The sequence below is a fragment of the Symphodus melops genome (genome assembly GCF_947650265.1).
Source record: "Symphodus melops genome assembly, chromosome: 13".
Classification (NCBI taxonomy): Eukaryota; Metazoa; Chordata; class Actinopteri; order Labriformes; family Labridae; genus Symphodus; species Symphodus melops.
The window spans coordinates 20,352,714-20,371,093 of NC_136703.1; the positions used below are offsets into that span (position 1 = coordinate 20,352,714).

The window sequence follows — 18,380 nt, forward strand, 5'->3', positions numbered from 1 at the left end:
CATGTCTTACAATACTCCTTTCTGTACATGTGCACGGTTAAGGGTTAAGTTATTCTTGTGATGGGAATGTCTGAGTTACTGACAGTGGAACTATAGTACAGTCTGTCCCAGTAAATGCCAGCAAGAAAGGAAAAAGAGACAAAAAGAAAAACAGCTCTACATGATGAAGAATATGTTGATTCTATTTTGAAATCACTGCAAGAAAACAGCCACAGGGACGAAATCAGAGTTGATTAATAAGCTCATTAATAAGTTCAACACAACTGCAGCAGAAACATTTCAGCAGACAATTTACTGAAAATGACAACCAAAATGTGTTATTGTCAGATTATCATTTTAGGGGACTAAGTGTACACACATTTAAAGTATGGTTTGTTTTATTATTATGATTTTTACTAGATCTAAGTTTGTGCTCATACCACTAAATGTCTTGAGATCCTGTTGCTCTCCCATAGTTCAAACTCTTTCTCCTCATATTGCTGACACTACAATATATGTTTGTATGGTTGATCAACTGTCTCATCAAAGGTCTCCATTAGAACAGCTCAAGTATCTTCCCCTTTCTATGCGGAGAATTTGGGTTGTCATTAAGCTGCTGCCAGCGAACACTTAATGGGTTCAAGGATAGAGCAGGCCTGCAGAGCTGCAATCCCCCTGGCTTTCTGTAATTACTACATATCCACACTATTACCCGTTATCAGGACCGGATTAAGTCAATGAGCACTGGGACTTCTGCCCTGGTCATCATCCAGAGAACGTCCCAAAATCGCAGCCCACTTCCACCAGGAATACACTCGTCCACTAAGGCTTTGCTGGGAAACATTTCCATTTACAAAACCACAACAGTGCTGTATGTCAGAGTGGAGCAATGAATTGGTCCTTAATACAGACTATCTGTCTTAACAATGCAAAGACAGCAGGGACACTTTGAACAGCACTTCTATATTTTGTGGTTTCAATAGATGGGGGCAACAGGCTATGTCAAATCTGCAGGGGTCCGTTTTCAAATCCAGACTCAAAACCCACCTATCCAAGATCGCCGACTCATTCGAACAGTACCACTGCAAATTTCACTCTCCTCCTCTTTTCTATGCTGATTTTATCCATTGTTGTTTTTTTTTAATATTGATTGTTGTACAGTGTCCTTGTGTGTCCCGAAAGGTGCTTATAAATAACATTTATTATCATTATTCACAAAATATTGCAAAAATCTTTAAAAAAAAAGGAGTAAATCTGTACACTCTCAAGTTCAAGAATGATGTCAGAAATGTCCAGAAACATTCTGAGAACTAAAATCATTCAGATTTTTTCTTTCATATTTTAAAATGTTATTTAAAAACGTAATTTTTTTGCCTTAGTTTTTTGTGAGTAAATTCTTCATGCGCAAAACATTTATCTCAGGTTGCCAGTTACTTTAAGTAAAGTGAGAAATCAAGTGGTGTACAATGTTAATCCTAAAGTGAGACCCTTCAGTACCCCTGCCACACAAAAACAAGAATACACCCACATATAATCCTATCCTGCCATTTCTAACTCCTAAATATATCATGCAGGTAGCAGGCTTTATTGCACAAGGAGAAAGCAAATGTATTTCTGTTTACACACAGGAGACATTTGTGACATTTTAATGCCAGCAGCAACAGCAGCCTCAAGTCACGGAAATTGAACATTTAACACTTTAGGCATTAGCAGATTTAGAAGTTTTATTTTTGGCTCTTATTCGAAGTGGAAGGAAGGTAATGGGGGGGGGGGGGGGGGGGAACGTTATAAGTTAATACTACTTCTTACTTTTTTTGTGGCTTGCAAGGTAATTTAGTAGTGATGGCTTATGAAGGACTTTGTCTGTTCTTTCTTTTGTGTAGCTTCTTGTTTTAAGTACCAAATAAAGACTATAATCAATTAAGGAAGTTATATGAACTCATAGAAGTGGTAAAAAAATCGATGAGAAAATCAAGATTAATCTCTTCTAATATTTATAATTATTTTATAACTTTAAAAAAAATGTAATCACTCCATGGTAAGTGCTAAAGCTAGCTCTTTAACTCAGTAGAAGGCCAAATGGAGCAACAAGAAATTCAGCTATGTCTCACAGATGACTGGAGTAGATCCTGAAGTATGTACTGATATATAAAAATATAATTTGAATCCATGGGTCAATGAATTCAGAATCGTTTTGATCCAAAAAGGGATTCTGAATGAAATCATGACCTTAAGACTTGAAATCTAATGGAATCATAAGACACCCAAACATTCGCAGCCCTATTAACTCATTTTAATAAGAAGTATTCGTTGCACTCACCTGATGTCGTCCTCGTTGGCAAATATAATGACCACTCTGGCATTTGGGTTCTCACTCAGCCTGCGAATGACCTTGTCAAACTCTCCGGATTTTGGTTCACGTGGTATTTTCACTGACTGGGAAATGCACAGACCACCTGATTGGAAGATATAAGAGGAAAAAATCATGTTAGAGGAAAGAGATAAAACATTTGGTTGGAAAAAACATTTCAAAAGATCAGAAAAGTAAACATTTGATGTCAATCGCAAGTCACTGCTGCAACCCAAGGCGTGTATCTCTTCTTTCTTTTACCCACACAAATCTTTTTCCAACCTCTGCCCTTATTTCATGTCAGATGAACTATTAAATGTGCACTGTTGCAATATTTCACATGATGAAAGATGCAAGGTATTAAAAAAAAAAAACTTTCTTTGGACCACAAGGGGGAACTTTGAGGCATGGAGGCCCATCAATCTAGTTTATGTTTCTGCCAGGGAGACCATGGGAATTTGGTCGCATTTTGAGGCACATAAATTGTGTAATTGAAAACAGGTTCCATTTGTTCAGAGTCGTTTGTCTTATTGCATCGCTTGTTTCTCTTTGTGGAACCTTCAATCTGTGTAGAAATATGTACATTTCTAATAAAATACGTGAAACGATTTTAAAAATAAACCTTTAGTAATTGATTAGGTTAGTTAGCTGCACTTATTCCCCCCAGATCTGATTGAAGAGTTCTCACCCTCTTAGCAAGACCTCAGTATTGACCACCAGTCTGAAAGGCAGCAGGGGACGTCCCCTGGTTACCAACCAGGCTTTTCAAATCCCAGTCCAACATTTCAGGATAACTCTTTTGTCGCCCTGCCAAAATGCCACGGAGAGTGTGTGCATGCTAATGAATTTCCCTTCCGTGACAAAGTACAAAGCCGGACCAATGCACAATCAATGCTGGAATAATACCCTCTAGTTCATTCCACGGCGGGAAGACTCGCACCATAAAACAAAGCCTGGCCCCAGCACACATATTTATAGATTGGAAAACTGGAAATATGAGTAAAAAAACAGAGGATGCCTTTAAATGAACAATGTTGTTGTTGGGCCGCTTTGCTCGTAGGTACAAAAAGTCACTTCTGGTTACATCTGCGAGGAGCTTCAGTCAGTGGCATGCACTGTTGTTCCGATGGTGCACAGTGGATGGATTTAATGATGTCTCTTTTTCTCCTCAAACCGGCACTTTTGCTATTCCGCTGTTGTTTCTCTGGGAAGGTTGCGTGTATCGGTTTCCCGTGGTCATGCATGTCACTGCTCCAACAAAACCGTTCTGGCTTCTACATTCACTTGACTGGTTAATGGATTAGCAGTTCCCTCACTGGAGGAAGAGACTCTTACTATGTGGTGTGTACTGGCCCATATCAGTTGTTTTGGGATTTTTCCTACTGCACTAAGACAAGACTTTTTTTTCTTTTTCTGGCATAGCTACATCAAACCCCTGATTTATTTATGTTCTACTTTTAAAACCCAGTTGGCCTCATAGTTCATGAAGGCTAATATTTCATTGTTGAGTGTAATGATTGAACAAAATGGACCAATCACAGCTAGATTATTCTGCATCATCATTGTGATCATAAACATGTAGCATAGTCAGAGCATGATATAATAAGACTGAGATTTCAGAGTGAGCTGAAAAGACTTCCTCTTACAAATATCTTTATGATTAAAAGAGTTTGTGGTCTGGATTTCATTTATATTTTATTTACATTCATCAACTTATTTCCCTGTGTGCAATAAAAACAATCATAAAAACCTCTCTGATGGTAAATGATGGTATCTACAGTATCACTGTGCAGATGATCACAATGTAATTGCGAAAGAAAATTGAAAATATTTCAGGTTTTTATCATTTAAATGTAGATATACAGATTTGTGTTGCAGACCATATTTTGATAATCCTTTTTGGGGTTCATTCTTGTATTTATGGCTAATTATAGGAAAGGAACTGGAATAACAAATACTGTATAAGAAAGAGTTGGTAAACAGTGAAAGATAGCATGCAGACAGCATTTATTTGATTGAAGTATTTCACACTTCACAATGTTTGTGTACCTATTTTACCATCTACATCCTCGAGATTGTTGAGTCTTTGATTAGACTGAAGCAGAGGTTTATCTGTGCACCTCTCTGTGTCATTACACTTAACCCATCCAGGCAGGCACAGGGGAAATTTAGCACCAGCAGCTCTCTGCTCTCACGGACTCTATCAATCATTACAGTCTATGTCTTTGCCTCGCTAGTACTTCAGTCCCACATTCCCCTAACATCTGTTGTGAGGAAGCAGAGCACTCATCCCCTTCCTTTTCTTCTCTCCTCACATTAGTGGCAGCATTGCTTAACCTCCGCAGAGAATTTGAGGAGGACCTGAGGGATGTGGGCCTCGCTTGTGGGAGCTCAGGCAAACCCAAAGGGGGAGGGGGCTGCATGGGGCCAGTGAGGTTTGTTGTAGGACATGGGAATTTGTTTCTATGTCAACACTATCCATTCACCCACACGTCCATGCAAACAGTATAGGGTTCCTTTTCATCTGTAGACACTCACTGGCGGGAGGAAGCCACCAGTATTGTATTATTTTCTTACAAACGGAACATTTGAATCACTCTCAGTCTCAAAATTAAATTTTCATACAACTTAAGCAGCTTTTAATTAGTCTTGGTTGTTGAAGTTGTTTCCTTTTAACATAATCTATTTTTATTCATTTCAGCTAATGGAATCAGTGTCTCTGGAGGAATCAGATTTTCAATAAAACACTTGATCCATCCCACTAAATGTTGGTTTGTGAATAAAACCAACCAGAAAGACAATTATGAAGCAATTAATTACAAATGTGTCGCAGCCCAGAAAGCAGCGATGGCAAAACACCATTGTTTGTGTCTCCAGAGACATGCAGGACTGTGGGCTGATTAATTAAAGTTATATATCAAAATTACCTGCAAATTGTTTCTGATTAAAAACCACTGGCTTGTTTAACACAACACTTAACTGAATCGTAACTTAGGTTCAGCAAAGTGAAATATAAATCAAAACATATGTAATACATTTATTTTGTTTGGTTAATTTCTTGATGAGCTGTTTCACGCCAAATAACCTCCAGAGGTTTATGATAAAACGAAACATGCTTTATTCTAAAGTTCCTGCTTTAAAAAAAATGAAACTTAATTAGCAGTGTATTTATCTGCCAGCACTCATCCTGTACCACTTCACATATCTGAGAGACATCTCAAAACCACCTCCAAAAATATCCGTTGCTGAGGAGACTGCAAGTCTCCTCTCTTGTGTCTCCCTATTGTGAGCTCTAGTCTCTGCTCTCTTAATAGCTCAAAACACTAATATTCCTTCTCATTTGACACCCATGGGAGCGACAGTGCTGCCATAAACATTTAATATTCCCTGGCAGTGGGGCTGATTGCAGCACAGTTTCTGCGTTTGGTGGATAGCGTAGCAGGAGCACAGCAGCACGCAGGTGTATAAATAGACTGTTTATTGGGATGCCCTTAGCTGAAATACCTACACAGGCTGGCTTAATGTGCAGCTGGAGACCATGATTAGGAAGGAAAACACAGAGAAGTGAAACTAATATAGCTTCCACAGGAAAGATGGTCAATATTTTTCTTTGGCTGCAGGCTTGGAAACGGTCACTTTATTCACCCTTTAATGAAAACATCAACACTTAAGCAACTGCTTCTTTTTCTGGCATGGCTGCAAATGATTTATTACTCAACAGACACAATCAGTAAATAATTAGAGCTCATGTTTGAGCCGCACAGGGCTTTAAATTCCTATCTGCTTCCAACAGCAGTCATTCCATTGGTAGCGCAGGACATAGTCACTACATTTACATGCACACTATTTTCCTATTATGGTCCTTATTCTGGTTAAGGCAATATTATGAAGAATGTTTTTTACATGCTCCGCAGAATGCTGAGCTACTGGAATATTACTGTTTACATGTTAGTCAGCATATTCCGAATAAACTCTCGTGGTAATAGTAGTTGCTTCAAGACAAGATCATCTAGGAGCGTAAAGAATTAGAATTGGACATCTAGGAAGACGCTGACTGCCAGTTCACCATTCTCTGACAAAGCACTGGCTATGTAGCAGCCTGTATTTAAAACATGTAATCGAAAAAAATTGGATTCATTCAAATTCTCCCTTCACACTGTATACAACTCGTGCATAAACTCACATCTACTTTATAACAATAAGGGATTTGAACTTTTTTTTATTTATTTTTTTAAGATCACAACTACCCATTTTCTCCCACTCACACACTGATGGCAGAGGCAAGTGTCACTCATTCTTTAATCATCCAGTCATACACATTCACATGCCACAGTAGAAGTAGTAAAGCAGCTTGGGGTTAAATGCCCTGCCCAAGGACCTTTAAATGGACATGTGGCTGCTGGAGGTGGGTATTGAACCTCCGACATGAACACGAGGACATTTTTGATGGATTTTGGGACAGTGATGTGGCTTACTAGCTAATTTATTTGAAGTTATTTGTACTTATTTTTAATCCAGCACAGTGATATTGAATCTTTCTTTTACAGTGTTACCATGTGTGGATTAAACATTAAGCCCAAACACAAATCCAGCTATGCGTCACACTACAAATATCTCCAGTTTCTGAGCTGTAGCTATTTACCAGTGAAGATGACACCATTAACATTGCATTGAAAGCATAATGGACATGAATCATCTTTTCAGGTAACAGTCAGATCATCATGAGTTGCCAGGGAAACAGACACATAGCTTGTTAAAAACGTAATGTTTTGGTTGCAAAACACATGACGACATAAGCCAAGGTGTCCCTTTTTGGTTCTTTAGCAGTTTACCAAGGCATGAGCGGGTTAATGCCAGAGGATGTGTCTATATTCAGGTGTTAATGGACTGTTTTAAGTTGGACAAAACAGGAACTGCATGCCCGCTATAAAAACATGATATTGCAGAACCTTGTTTGGCAGTCACCTCTGTGTATAGGACAGAAACGCTGGCGTGCTCACAGTGGTTTTTTCAAATACTCTCAGGGGAGATCAGAGTAATACCAAACATGCAGAAGGTGAGGTGGATAGCATTAAAAATGAGGATAAATAAAAGCAAAAGAGTGATTCATCGTGCTAAATAAATACCGAATGATTTGTGTAAACCATTGGATCTGAACACTGTGATAAACTGGCAACATGTCTAATATTTCTCTGCTTTTCACCAAATGCATGCTGGGACACGCTCAGGCCTCTGAGAGCGAGAAAAATGGATAGATGGAGGGAATTGATTTCATGAAAGAAAAACAACAGCACAGGTCAGATGTTGACTGTCCTTGGTAAAATGTTACCCTAGATCAACTGCAGGAAGTGTGCTGTGCTTTAATATCACTACATTATGTGCAGACTGTTTTTTCGCCTCTTTTTATAAAACATATCTATGTCTGAAACAGTGGGAGTCAAACGAGCACGTTGAAATCATTAGGGTGAAACTGACCCTGAACAGTAAAGGTACCTGTTTCCTCCCGCTTTAGTAAACCCCCTCATCCACTGAAGAGTCCCTGAGCAAGACAGGGCACCCCCCCCCCCCCCCACCACCACCTCACTTTGAGGGGTTAAAAGGATTAAATTAATTTCTCCCTGGGGGATCAAATAAAGAATATCTTGTTCTAATTATTACAGACTGCAAAGCTGCAAAGATACCCTACAGAGCTAGAAATTAGAATCCTTCTCTGCAGTATTGTGAGGATTACATGGAAACCTGTTAAGACGAGAACTGATCATGCTCCTGCGACATGGTGAGAAAACAGAAATTAACACATTAAAATTGTGTTGTAGAAGAACTTGCATCAACATTTGGAAGAGATGAGGATTTATTTGAACTGCATGGATGGCTCTCAGAAGATAAATGATCCCAATTCCACCCATGTACCATTGTACCTCATCTTCTGCTCCATTTTCCACTTTAATGAGCTTTATCTACAACATTTATGTACAAATAGTGCGTATTTGTTTGATAGTGTATATGTGTATCTCGATATTGGACTAGTTACAAACAGCTCTTAGATTGATTATGCCATGAGGCCTGGGTTTACTGTTATGTACAGCTGGAAAAATAAAGTTGAACTGTGGTTAATGTGGGGCTAGTGGGAGTCATGTTTGTCCTCTCAGATATCACTGAGCAGCACACAAACACATGCTACCTGTCTGCCTTTGCTCTGCTAATGCAAATAAATAGATAGAGCAGATAAGCGCAGAATTGTATCGCGTTTGCATGTATTTTGTATAACATAGTACATGTATTGTGCGCTTTTTTCTATCTTCTTCTCTTTTCCTCTTTTTCAAATTGGAATTTTTATTGCCTTTTTGACATCATGGCCAGGAGAAAGATGAAAACTAGCCTTCTGGCTAATTCTGGTTTCTTTTTTTTTAACCATGTGTAATCATGCGTTTTATGAAATTGCACTGTCCCCTTTCAAATAAACTAATAATAACAACAATAATAATAATAACGATGATGATGATGATGATGATGATGATGATGATAATAATAATAACACATGGAGACCTGAACATCAATGTACTGTTATATACAGTGGCTGGCTACATGTTGGCTGTTTCAGGGGGTCTAATTTTTAACCTTGGTAAATTTCGGTCAACATAAACAAACCAGTAATCAGAGCAGAGAGCATATAATTTCTTCTATTTATTTATTCCTTTGATATCTGAAAGAGCTTCCTCTGTAAACTTGCGTTGCCGTGTTATTGGGGGAAAGTAGTGCTGCAGAATATTTGGGTTTCAAAGAAGCATAAGATGAAACAAAATGACAGGAAGCAATTTTCTGGCTTGCTGTGTAGTCATTTCTAATGGCTTTCAAATGTACTCATGGGGGGATGCTCTGATGTTAATAAGAAAGACATCTGCATGGCAATGTGTGAAATTAGATCAGATTAAAGAAGAGTGCCATTACTGGGATGCATCCTTCTGACAGTATCTTTTTCTGGTAATGTAAGTGTTCCACCATTTCTGATTTAAATGTATGATAGAATATCCATACATTATTGTGTTTATCAACAAGCCTTTTTTTGGCTCGTTTATGCTGAGCAATGATGGATCCCTAACTGAAACACGTTCCCAGAATCTTATGCTGCATTTCAGTCAAGATGAAATGTGGAAAGGTCCAACATTTTTTAAATATAAATGAATATATTTTATTTATTCTAAAGATATCCTTCATGGGATGAATTCCTGTGTTTTGGGCCCTGTTAGATGCTGGCTGTTTTACATTTTTGACTGACAGCTATGCTGGTAAAAGGGGACAATGTGGGCGAAGAAAGAGACAAAAAAAAGCTTTGCATTGAACTAATGCAAGTGGCTGCGTTGGCAGGGGGTCAGATTGATTCATGTAGCAGTGTGACAATGAAAAATGATCCAGGATGTCCAGTTTGTGTAATAGATGCATCAGTGTGAACGCTTATCAAAAACAAAAAAAAACACAGGACTGCTGATACCACAACAAACGATGATACAAGATCACTTCCTCTGGTCATGTGCTGATTGTGAGATATGGAGGAGAAATATGGTGCTCAATTTACCAAAATGTGTTGGTTATTGTCTACATCTGCATGCACTGCTTTTTTTTTTTTTTTTTTTTTTGCATAATTGAGTCAGATTCAACAGTTTTCTTTCAGCCTGTTCAATTTAAGGATTGGTAAATCTCTCTGATGAGATCATACTGTCATGTCTAACAGGCTAACAGTGACACTCAAGAGCTGAAGCCACCTGATGTTAAATTAGCAAATCATAAAGTTTCAGCGCCAAGTGTGACAGATATATCCCAAAATCAAGTCCATCCATCCCAACAATTATAGCACAGGTGACTTGATTACCTTCCATGTGAACTTCAGTTTATTAACAAAGGACACAGGGAATGAATGACATCATTTGTCACTGAGAGGTTATGAGTGGAAGTGCTTCTTATTTCACTTCTTTGCACCAAGAGCAGAAGCAATCAATTTGAAACGTAGAACATGGCCTTATTATCATAAATGTTTAGAAAGGGAGCAGTGAGGCAGCTGTAGTGCCCCCCAACAGGTGCTCGACTCTGGACTGCCTGCTAAATTGGGTGTTATGAACTGCAGGAGTCTAATCTTTGTTCGCCCATATTTGAGAAACTATCCATTCAAGCTTGTATTGATGACTCTACTAACAATCTGTGAAAGTGTATATGAGACCACGAGAGGGTGAAAGTGGACTCACTCTCTGGCCTCAGAGTTGATGGATCAACTGAAAGTGTTTGTTGGCATGGCTTGTTTCTTAAGCCAAATGGCAACCAGTCATGGTATTACATCTGTCAGCAACTCTGCTCTGATATCAGCTCGCTTTAATTCCCGAAGGGAAGTAGACCCACTCTCTATTTATCCCCACAGCACAGGGGAGGCTCACTGAGGGCAAGAGGGAAGCAGGGACACCGTGTATTATGTTGTACGTTATGTTATTCATCTCACTCTTTTGCTGCAATATGTTTCAAGCTGTAAAAATGCAGTGGTTCCCTGCAATTCATTTTTTTTTACTGGGTATTATTTTTAGAGATTTATTTAGAATGCATTAAGAATACTTTGTTTTGCAGAAACTAAAGCGAGAGCTATTTTATCTTTTATTTTGAATCAAAATGGATGCATATTTAAGCAGAGAGCTGGAATGTGTAATGCAGCGTTTTAAAGCTCCTTTGATGATCGTTTGGTCTTTGTTGATTTCAGCAACGCCTGCAGACAAAGCAGTCTTTGCTGATCTTTGCTTGAACAGATGTAAGTGTCTTTTTTTAAACAAAAAGATCTCCTCCTGCCTTGTCTTTTTTTGCAGTTGATTGTATCACTCATTTAGGAAAAGTGGAAAGCGGAATAAAATACTTTTTTGGGAGCATGCAAATGATCGCTTTTTTTGATACCTACGAAGCAGCAGCAGCAGTTTCAGACCAAAAATAAAAAATATATAAAACTAATCAGTCTTATTGCCAAGGGTCCTGTTTGCTGTTGTCAAACATTTAAAACTATTTACATCCAACTAAAAAATAAGATGTGATATTTTGGTCTCAAAATCCCTCCCCTTATCCAATGAAAGCACATAATGAGCTACAGAGTATTAATAAGGATTGTTAATCAGATACACTGAGCCAACAAAAACAAGGCAATGTGGGGCGCCGATAGCTCAGCGGCAGCGACAGCGCGCGTACCATGTTGCGAGGCTTTACTCCTCGCGCGGGCGGCCCGGGTTCGCGTCCGGCCTGTGGCCACTTTCCCGCATGTCTCTCCCCACTCTCTCCCCCTTTCCGACTCTATCTGTCCTATCAATAAAGGCAAAAAGGCCAAAAATAATCCTTTGAAGAAAAAAAAACAAAACAAGGCAATGCTAAGAGTCCACCTGTCAGACATCATGAAAATGTTTATTTTTAGGACAACTTTCCCTTTAAATGTAATCTTTAAAACTTTGAAACGGCACTTCCTATACCATGACATCACATTAGAAACCATTATTTCTTCTCTGTGGTGTAAGCAGAAATGACTTGTCTGAACAAGCTTAAGAAATCCAGCTCTGTCCTATTTCCCAGCAGCTGTAGAGTGAACTGAACTGTGATAATCAGACCGTTTTTGTACAAATGTTACAATTTGACCTGCAGACACGCTCGACATGTACAGACATTTAAATAGTGCTTTTCTATTCTTAAGGAGAGAATAGTAACTGCATGTCATTCTCTACCACTGAGAACTTTTTGCTGAGAGCACGTTGACTATTCAAGATCCTGAGTAAAAAAAGATTCGTGAAAAAACAGGTTCCGGGGCAACAATAAATGAGATTTCAGAATGACTGAGTGACATTTTACTTCTCAGTGCAAATGATTTATAAATCAAAGTCGGGCCTCTAAGCACTGTGAAATGAGCTTTTCCACACCATGGTAAAATGACTCACCTGACGTGCATGTGGCTTTCCTCTCACCGAGGAGAATCCACAAAGCAAAGCTCTTAAGATGAAAACATTGTTAGACCTTTGCTCAAGAGTTTAAACTGCTTCCAAGACAAACATTAGCGTTACTCTGTAATCAGACGTGGGCGTGGGTGAACAGCGAGCTGCAGCAGGCATGAAATGAACATTCTGGCGTTGCCAAAGTGCTGCTGAAAACCTCCCTGCAGGTACATCTGATGTCACACTGTCAGGCTCCATTTATTATCTTCAGCAGCTGGCATACATTTCTGACAATGGATGAGTGAAATGATGGTTGACATCCTGAATTTAAATCTCTGTTTACATCCCCTGGCACATCCCAATACTTTCTTTGTCAGTGCTTTGGACGTGATAAATAGCTTCTTGGTGTTGTCAGCATTCTTCATTGTAACCCGCTGATCCTGCCAACAGCAAGTTGTGTGTGGCCTCGGACAAAAGCTGAAGCGTTTTAAATGGTCAGGAGTGACTTCTGACTGAATCAAGGAACAGAAAATGACATCAACGTTTCCATCAATACTGCCCGTTTTAAACCTCAGAAGGTCTGCGATCTTGGTAAGTACCAATGAAGGGCGTAGATTATTTGGGAATCAGGAATACAGAACCAAAGTCACGTCATAGCTGTTGCTTTAATCTCAGAAAAGTGTGATAGGATGTCAAATGTGACGTTGTCATTACTTATCTTGCAGGACTACAATAGCCACGGAAACAAATCCACAACCGTTGCCAACGAGAACTCGACGCTGAAGTCCTTGAGGCTAATGTCAAGCAGCATAAAACTATTAGCAGTGACAGTTTGGAAAAGACTCCTGTAATTGTTTAAAAGCTGATGCTGACAGTTTTCACATAAATGTCTTTGATCCTAGTGTGTGATGCACAATTGCCTTTGTTGTTCATGCTCAGGACTAGAAAGGGGGATCTGTGAAGAATCTTCTTTTTCACATAAACATTTTTAGATTTGGTGATCGTAAAGGTTCCAAAGTCTGAGCCCATACTTAAGAGCTGCAACATTTAGTTGTCTAAAGGCATTTAAAAAATGACTACTCTATTTTTAGTAAAAGTTTATTTTCCAGGGTTTATGTAAACAAGCTGTCAATTAGAGCGTGAGTAACATCATTATTAGAAGGTACCAGTTTGGATTGGTTCACCTCATCCTGAAAAATGACAAAATATCATTCCCAGAATTTAATTCCGTGCTCTTTTTTCGAGCACCAGACAAACGGCCTTTGCTCGAGCCTGTCCACAATGTGCTGCACAAGCAGATTGCTGAAGGTTCACAGATGCCCCCTCAGCTGCAGCACGACCCAACTACCTGAAGGTTCATCCGTTTTGTGATGAAGTGTCTTCACCTTCGATATTGCCTCTGGCAGGCCCCAGGACAGCTTCCTGCAGAGACCAGACCAGCCTTACTGGGCATATAACTTCTCCAAGAGACAGAAATTAACGATCCCCAGAAGAAGAAAAAAAGCTCTTCTTTGTTTCACTGTTATTGGGCAAAAGTAAAAGTGTAAATGCTCCAGGTCCCCAAAGTAGATTTGGTTAACATTTTTTCTTCTGTAAATCACATTAAGACTTTAAATACCAACAAAAAACAAACCTCTTATTTGCACCTAATAAACGAGTGCTAAAAAGCCAACCTAATATGTAACACAAGAAAAAGACAACATAGAAGAACCGTGAAACTTTCAGCTAACGAAAGCAAAGCCACAGATTGAAGTTCTGGGTAGAAAACTTTGTGAAATTCTGTCATTTAGCGTTGGCGAGCGAGCGTGTGTGACGTGATAGAGATAAAGCACATTATGCAAATAGCAGATCTGTGGCAGAGTCTTGACAATCGTTCTCGCTCAGCACACCTGCAGCTGAAACCCTTCATTGGTTTTCAAACTGTCTGAGGAGCCGAGCTCCAGGTGGTTGAAAGGAACATAAAGCAACCCTTGGAAGTGTAGCTGTGACAGTTTTAAAGATATGAAACCATTTGCAAAATGCTGCAAACTTCTAATCAAACAAGGTAATGAACAATTTAAAAGTTAGGTTATAAATAGGCAGAACAGCATAATGGGGTAATTGAAGTAAAGGTACATGAAAAGGTTATTAAAATGTTAGGGGTTATAATTCACCCTTTTCTATATTTATTAAAACTTATGTGAGGACCTTTGGGTTGTGTCGTGTTTGATGTCCCCTATTGAAGTAGTCAAGTGATCTCTCTTCTTCTTATAACCTGTGCATGTGAACGCAGTGTTTTCTTCAACAGTCTCACCCTGCTTTCCTCAACAGTCAAATGCATCGCCAATCAAGAACATTTACAGTGGGGCCATGGTGGCCGGCTTTTTAATAAACGCAGGGTTTCCCACACAGACGATACCGGAGCGGGCCACCCAAGTAGTTTCTGGTTGCCAAAGTATTTTTCCGACCTCTTTATTTCATTTTTCATTTATTCATAAAATTTCAAGAGAGCGTAAGAGATTGCAAAAACGCCTGAAAAACTTACGGCTCTATGCAACATAGCATAACTCCCGTTTAAAAACCGTCCCTCTCAACTTCTGAGGACAGATAAGACAGCAAAACCAAGCATGCACAATTACATACGCAGAGAGAGAGAGAGGAGGGGAGGTAAATGCACCGCTGTTGCTTTGTGCTTTGACATGCAGTGACATGCTCGCATTAGCATGTTTAAAAAAAAAAAAGTTTAATTTACGTTTAAACTGTTGCCAATTTTACTACGTTTAGATGTCAAACCTCTAATATGTAGTCAATACTTCGGTCTGACATCTACCCCATGACAGCAATAACACTGTAAAAATGAGTGAATTTAAATAATATACCTTGTTGTGGATTGTTTTGTTTGCTTTTGTAGCTCAAAAGGTATCAGTTTGCGTCTGCTTCATCACCGGCTAAATAGTCCTTACGGACGCTTCCCTCGGGATCAATAAAGTATCTATCTATCTATCCATCTATCTATCTATCTTTAAAATATCAGCAAAGGTTAAATATGCAATGTGTATATTCTCCTAAAGTGTGCTGTTAGTTTGACACCCACGCACTTCCATTTGTAGTTTTCTGGCTTCTTGTGCTCCATCAATTTTATTGAATGTGGCTGTTGAACAGGGGGGGAACTTCTCTGTGGCATGTATAATCTCAGCAGGTGAGAGTGTTGGGGTAATAACAAAGACACAGGTGGTTGCACAAAGTAAATCCACTTAGCGTCTCTCTTGAACTCTCAGAAGCCCAACGCTGCATTCATCAGGACTCAGTGAGGCCTGAAGCAGGAAGAGCAGCTGTCTCAGGGATACACAGGGATTTCCTGTTTGACATGTTGAGTCAAGGGGACGTGAACTCCCACCTTTCTTCCTATTTTTCGTCCCTTTCTGTCTTCCATGCAAAATGTAATTAGAATAATGATGCACAATGGACAGGAAATGCTGTCCAAACTACACATGAATCTGAGGCTAACACCTTATCTATTGAACTCTTGAGCTGTTCTGGTCTCTCTTTATTCTGGATGAATAAGACTTGAAACATGAAAACAATTCATTATCCAGACTGTATTGCTTCGTATCAGTAATTGTAAAACCTAAAGTTAAGAAGGAGAATTTGCATAATAGGTAATATGCCCCTAAAGAATATTTAAAACTATTGCAAGAAAAAAACCTCTTCTTCTAACTACATTTTCACTCTGTGTCTGAGGTTAATGAGTATTCAAATCATTCCTCTTGACATTTCCTTCATGACAAAGGGTGCAGCACGCAACTCTCGTTTCAAACATTTGCATAATCTCCCTGTCATCCCTGGACTGCTGTGTGCTTCCTTTGCTCTCCTCCTCTGCCTCAGCTGTCATTTAAAAGACAAAAAAAATGATTGATTTTGTTTTGAATTTATCCAGCCAACTAATCTTCACTGGCAAACTTAGATCGTCAGCGTGCATATTTTTGGAAATGAAATCGCAAGAAACAAAATAAGGTTCTGAAGGATTCATATTAAAAGGCCACCTGAGATAAATTCTTCCAACGCCTGATTTTAAAGAGTGTCACAACTTGACTCTGTTAAATCCCCTTAATTTGATTACATACTGGGATATAAAAGGACGGTGTGCAATATCAACTGGAAATAAAATCCCACTTCTTTTCACACAAGGTGGGATGAAAATGACATGGCACGTCAGCCAGCATTACTGCAAAGGACCATGCACTCTCTAATAAGGACACTGGAGGCACAGCAGCTTTTTTTTAAACAGAAGAATAAACAGAATCCAAATCTACTGAGGGAGCAAAGACTCGAGCATCAAGGACAAGCTTGCCTTTCAAGGGTGACAAAAGCAAGTTGCAAAACAGTTGTATCCCTCTTTTCCTGTAATCAATTCCCCTGATGATATACCAGTTTGAATTCTGCAGGGCTGTTTGATCAATGATTCAAAGGGAATGACCCAAGTGAAAGTGTTGTGTTGCAATGATCACACCATTCTGGAGTCCTAAATTCCAGAGACTGGCACAATTTGGAGACTGCAAGCACATTCTGAATGTGGAGCTTACATGGTACAAAATTAAACATTTATGTTGTTCGGTCCTTTTCTGTCCCTTCACTGTTGAGAATTCATGTACTGGACCTGCTGTGTCCTTGTCCCGTGAAAATATAAACCAGTGAGGATGAGCACTCATGCACTTGCATTATGATTTGAAGTTGGAAAATGTCATGCGTTTTGGTAGCACTACACTCTTTCCTCGATTGATTCATTTTCATAAACTGTATTTACACAGCTGCATCTAAGATAGCTTTGCATAATTTAAGATTTCAGATATTTATGTATGGCACAATTCATGAGGTTATGGAAAAAGGAAATAGCACAGTTCAAACCCGGTTAGACTAATTGTTCACTTTAAAGGTTTGTTGGTCAACCAACTTGATCTAAACTGATACAACCCTCAACTATTTGGGGGACTGTTATAAATTCATGGTCATCACAGGATTGAATATGACTTCAGTCAATCTCTGACACATACTGTATTTGTAATTTTATAAGTTTTGGTTTAAAGTCAAATATCCTCACAACCCTTGGAAAGATTACCATAAGATGTTGTACAGCCACTCGTGGTCCCCACATGATGAATCCGTATGTAATGGTGATTTTGAAATGATTTGGTAGATGTCTGTCGAAGGTTGGCTCCCTTCACATCAAGTATGCAAGCTTTCAATTTCATTTTCTACACTTTATTATTCCAGAGGGAAATTACAACTTTCACTCTGTTATCGGGACGTGCGACACACGAACAGGATTTATAGAAGCGTTCATCACGAGATGTCAGAGTGAGGGAGTTACGCAGGGACTGGCCCTCCATGTAGTTGGAGGTTGCTGCGTTGCTCAAGTAGAGCTTTGCAGTACTCAGGAAGTGCACTCAAATCTCTCCAGCAAACAGCCCAATTTCAGAACTTGGTTGGCAGTAAAATATTAAACCCATCTGGAAAATACTTGAAGATGTCAAAATGTCCACAGCAAGACATTGTTCCTTTTCAAATGAAGATATTCCATTAATTAAAAAAAAAAAAAGCCCAAAGAAAATGGAAATATATGTAAACCAAGAATTTTAAGGTCAAGTAAGGCAGCATTATGAAAGCAAATGTGTATATATAATATAATATATAATGTAAATATTTTAAAAATTTCTCAATTTCCTGAGCTGATAAAATGATTTAATCTATGACTTCAATATGTGATTGATTCAACAGAACATGATGCTTTCTCATTTAAATGTACAACAACAGATCTGTAGGTGACGCAAAAACACTATCTGTTATTTCAGCCGTTAAAACATGTTTGGCCTGTATTATTCACCTACCTGCCACCTTGACCAATGAATCAAAAAGTTAATTTGGGAGCCTGTCAGTAATATGGTGAGCGTCAGCAGCTGTAAAGCAGAGGTGGTTGGTTGTAACAAGCAGGCGTTACCATGGTAGCTACAAAGACTACAAGCAGGTTTGTAGGGACGACCCGAGACGAGTTAAACCTCAATTAAGCAAAAGTATGATTTATTAGATTACTCGATTAATCGATCGGGATATTCGATAGAATACTCGATTACTAAAAT

At 39.0% G+C, this 18,380-nt stretch overlaps 1 protein-coding gene across 1 annotated transcript in view; it reads right to left on the reverse strand.

Annotated features, from left to right (window-relative positions):
- LOC306833982 (metabotropic glutamate receptor 4-like) overlaps window positions 1-18,380 on the reverse strand; it is a 164,965-nt gene that overhangs the window by 30,915 nt on the left and 115,670 nt on the right. The window contains exon 4 of the mRNA XM_079359682.1: window positions 2,300-2,435. Coding sequence (XP_079215808.1) covers window positions 2,300-2,435 — 136 coding nt within the window. The remainder of the gene's footprint in view (window positions 1-2,299; window positions 2,436-18,380) is intronic.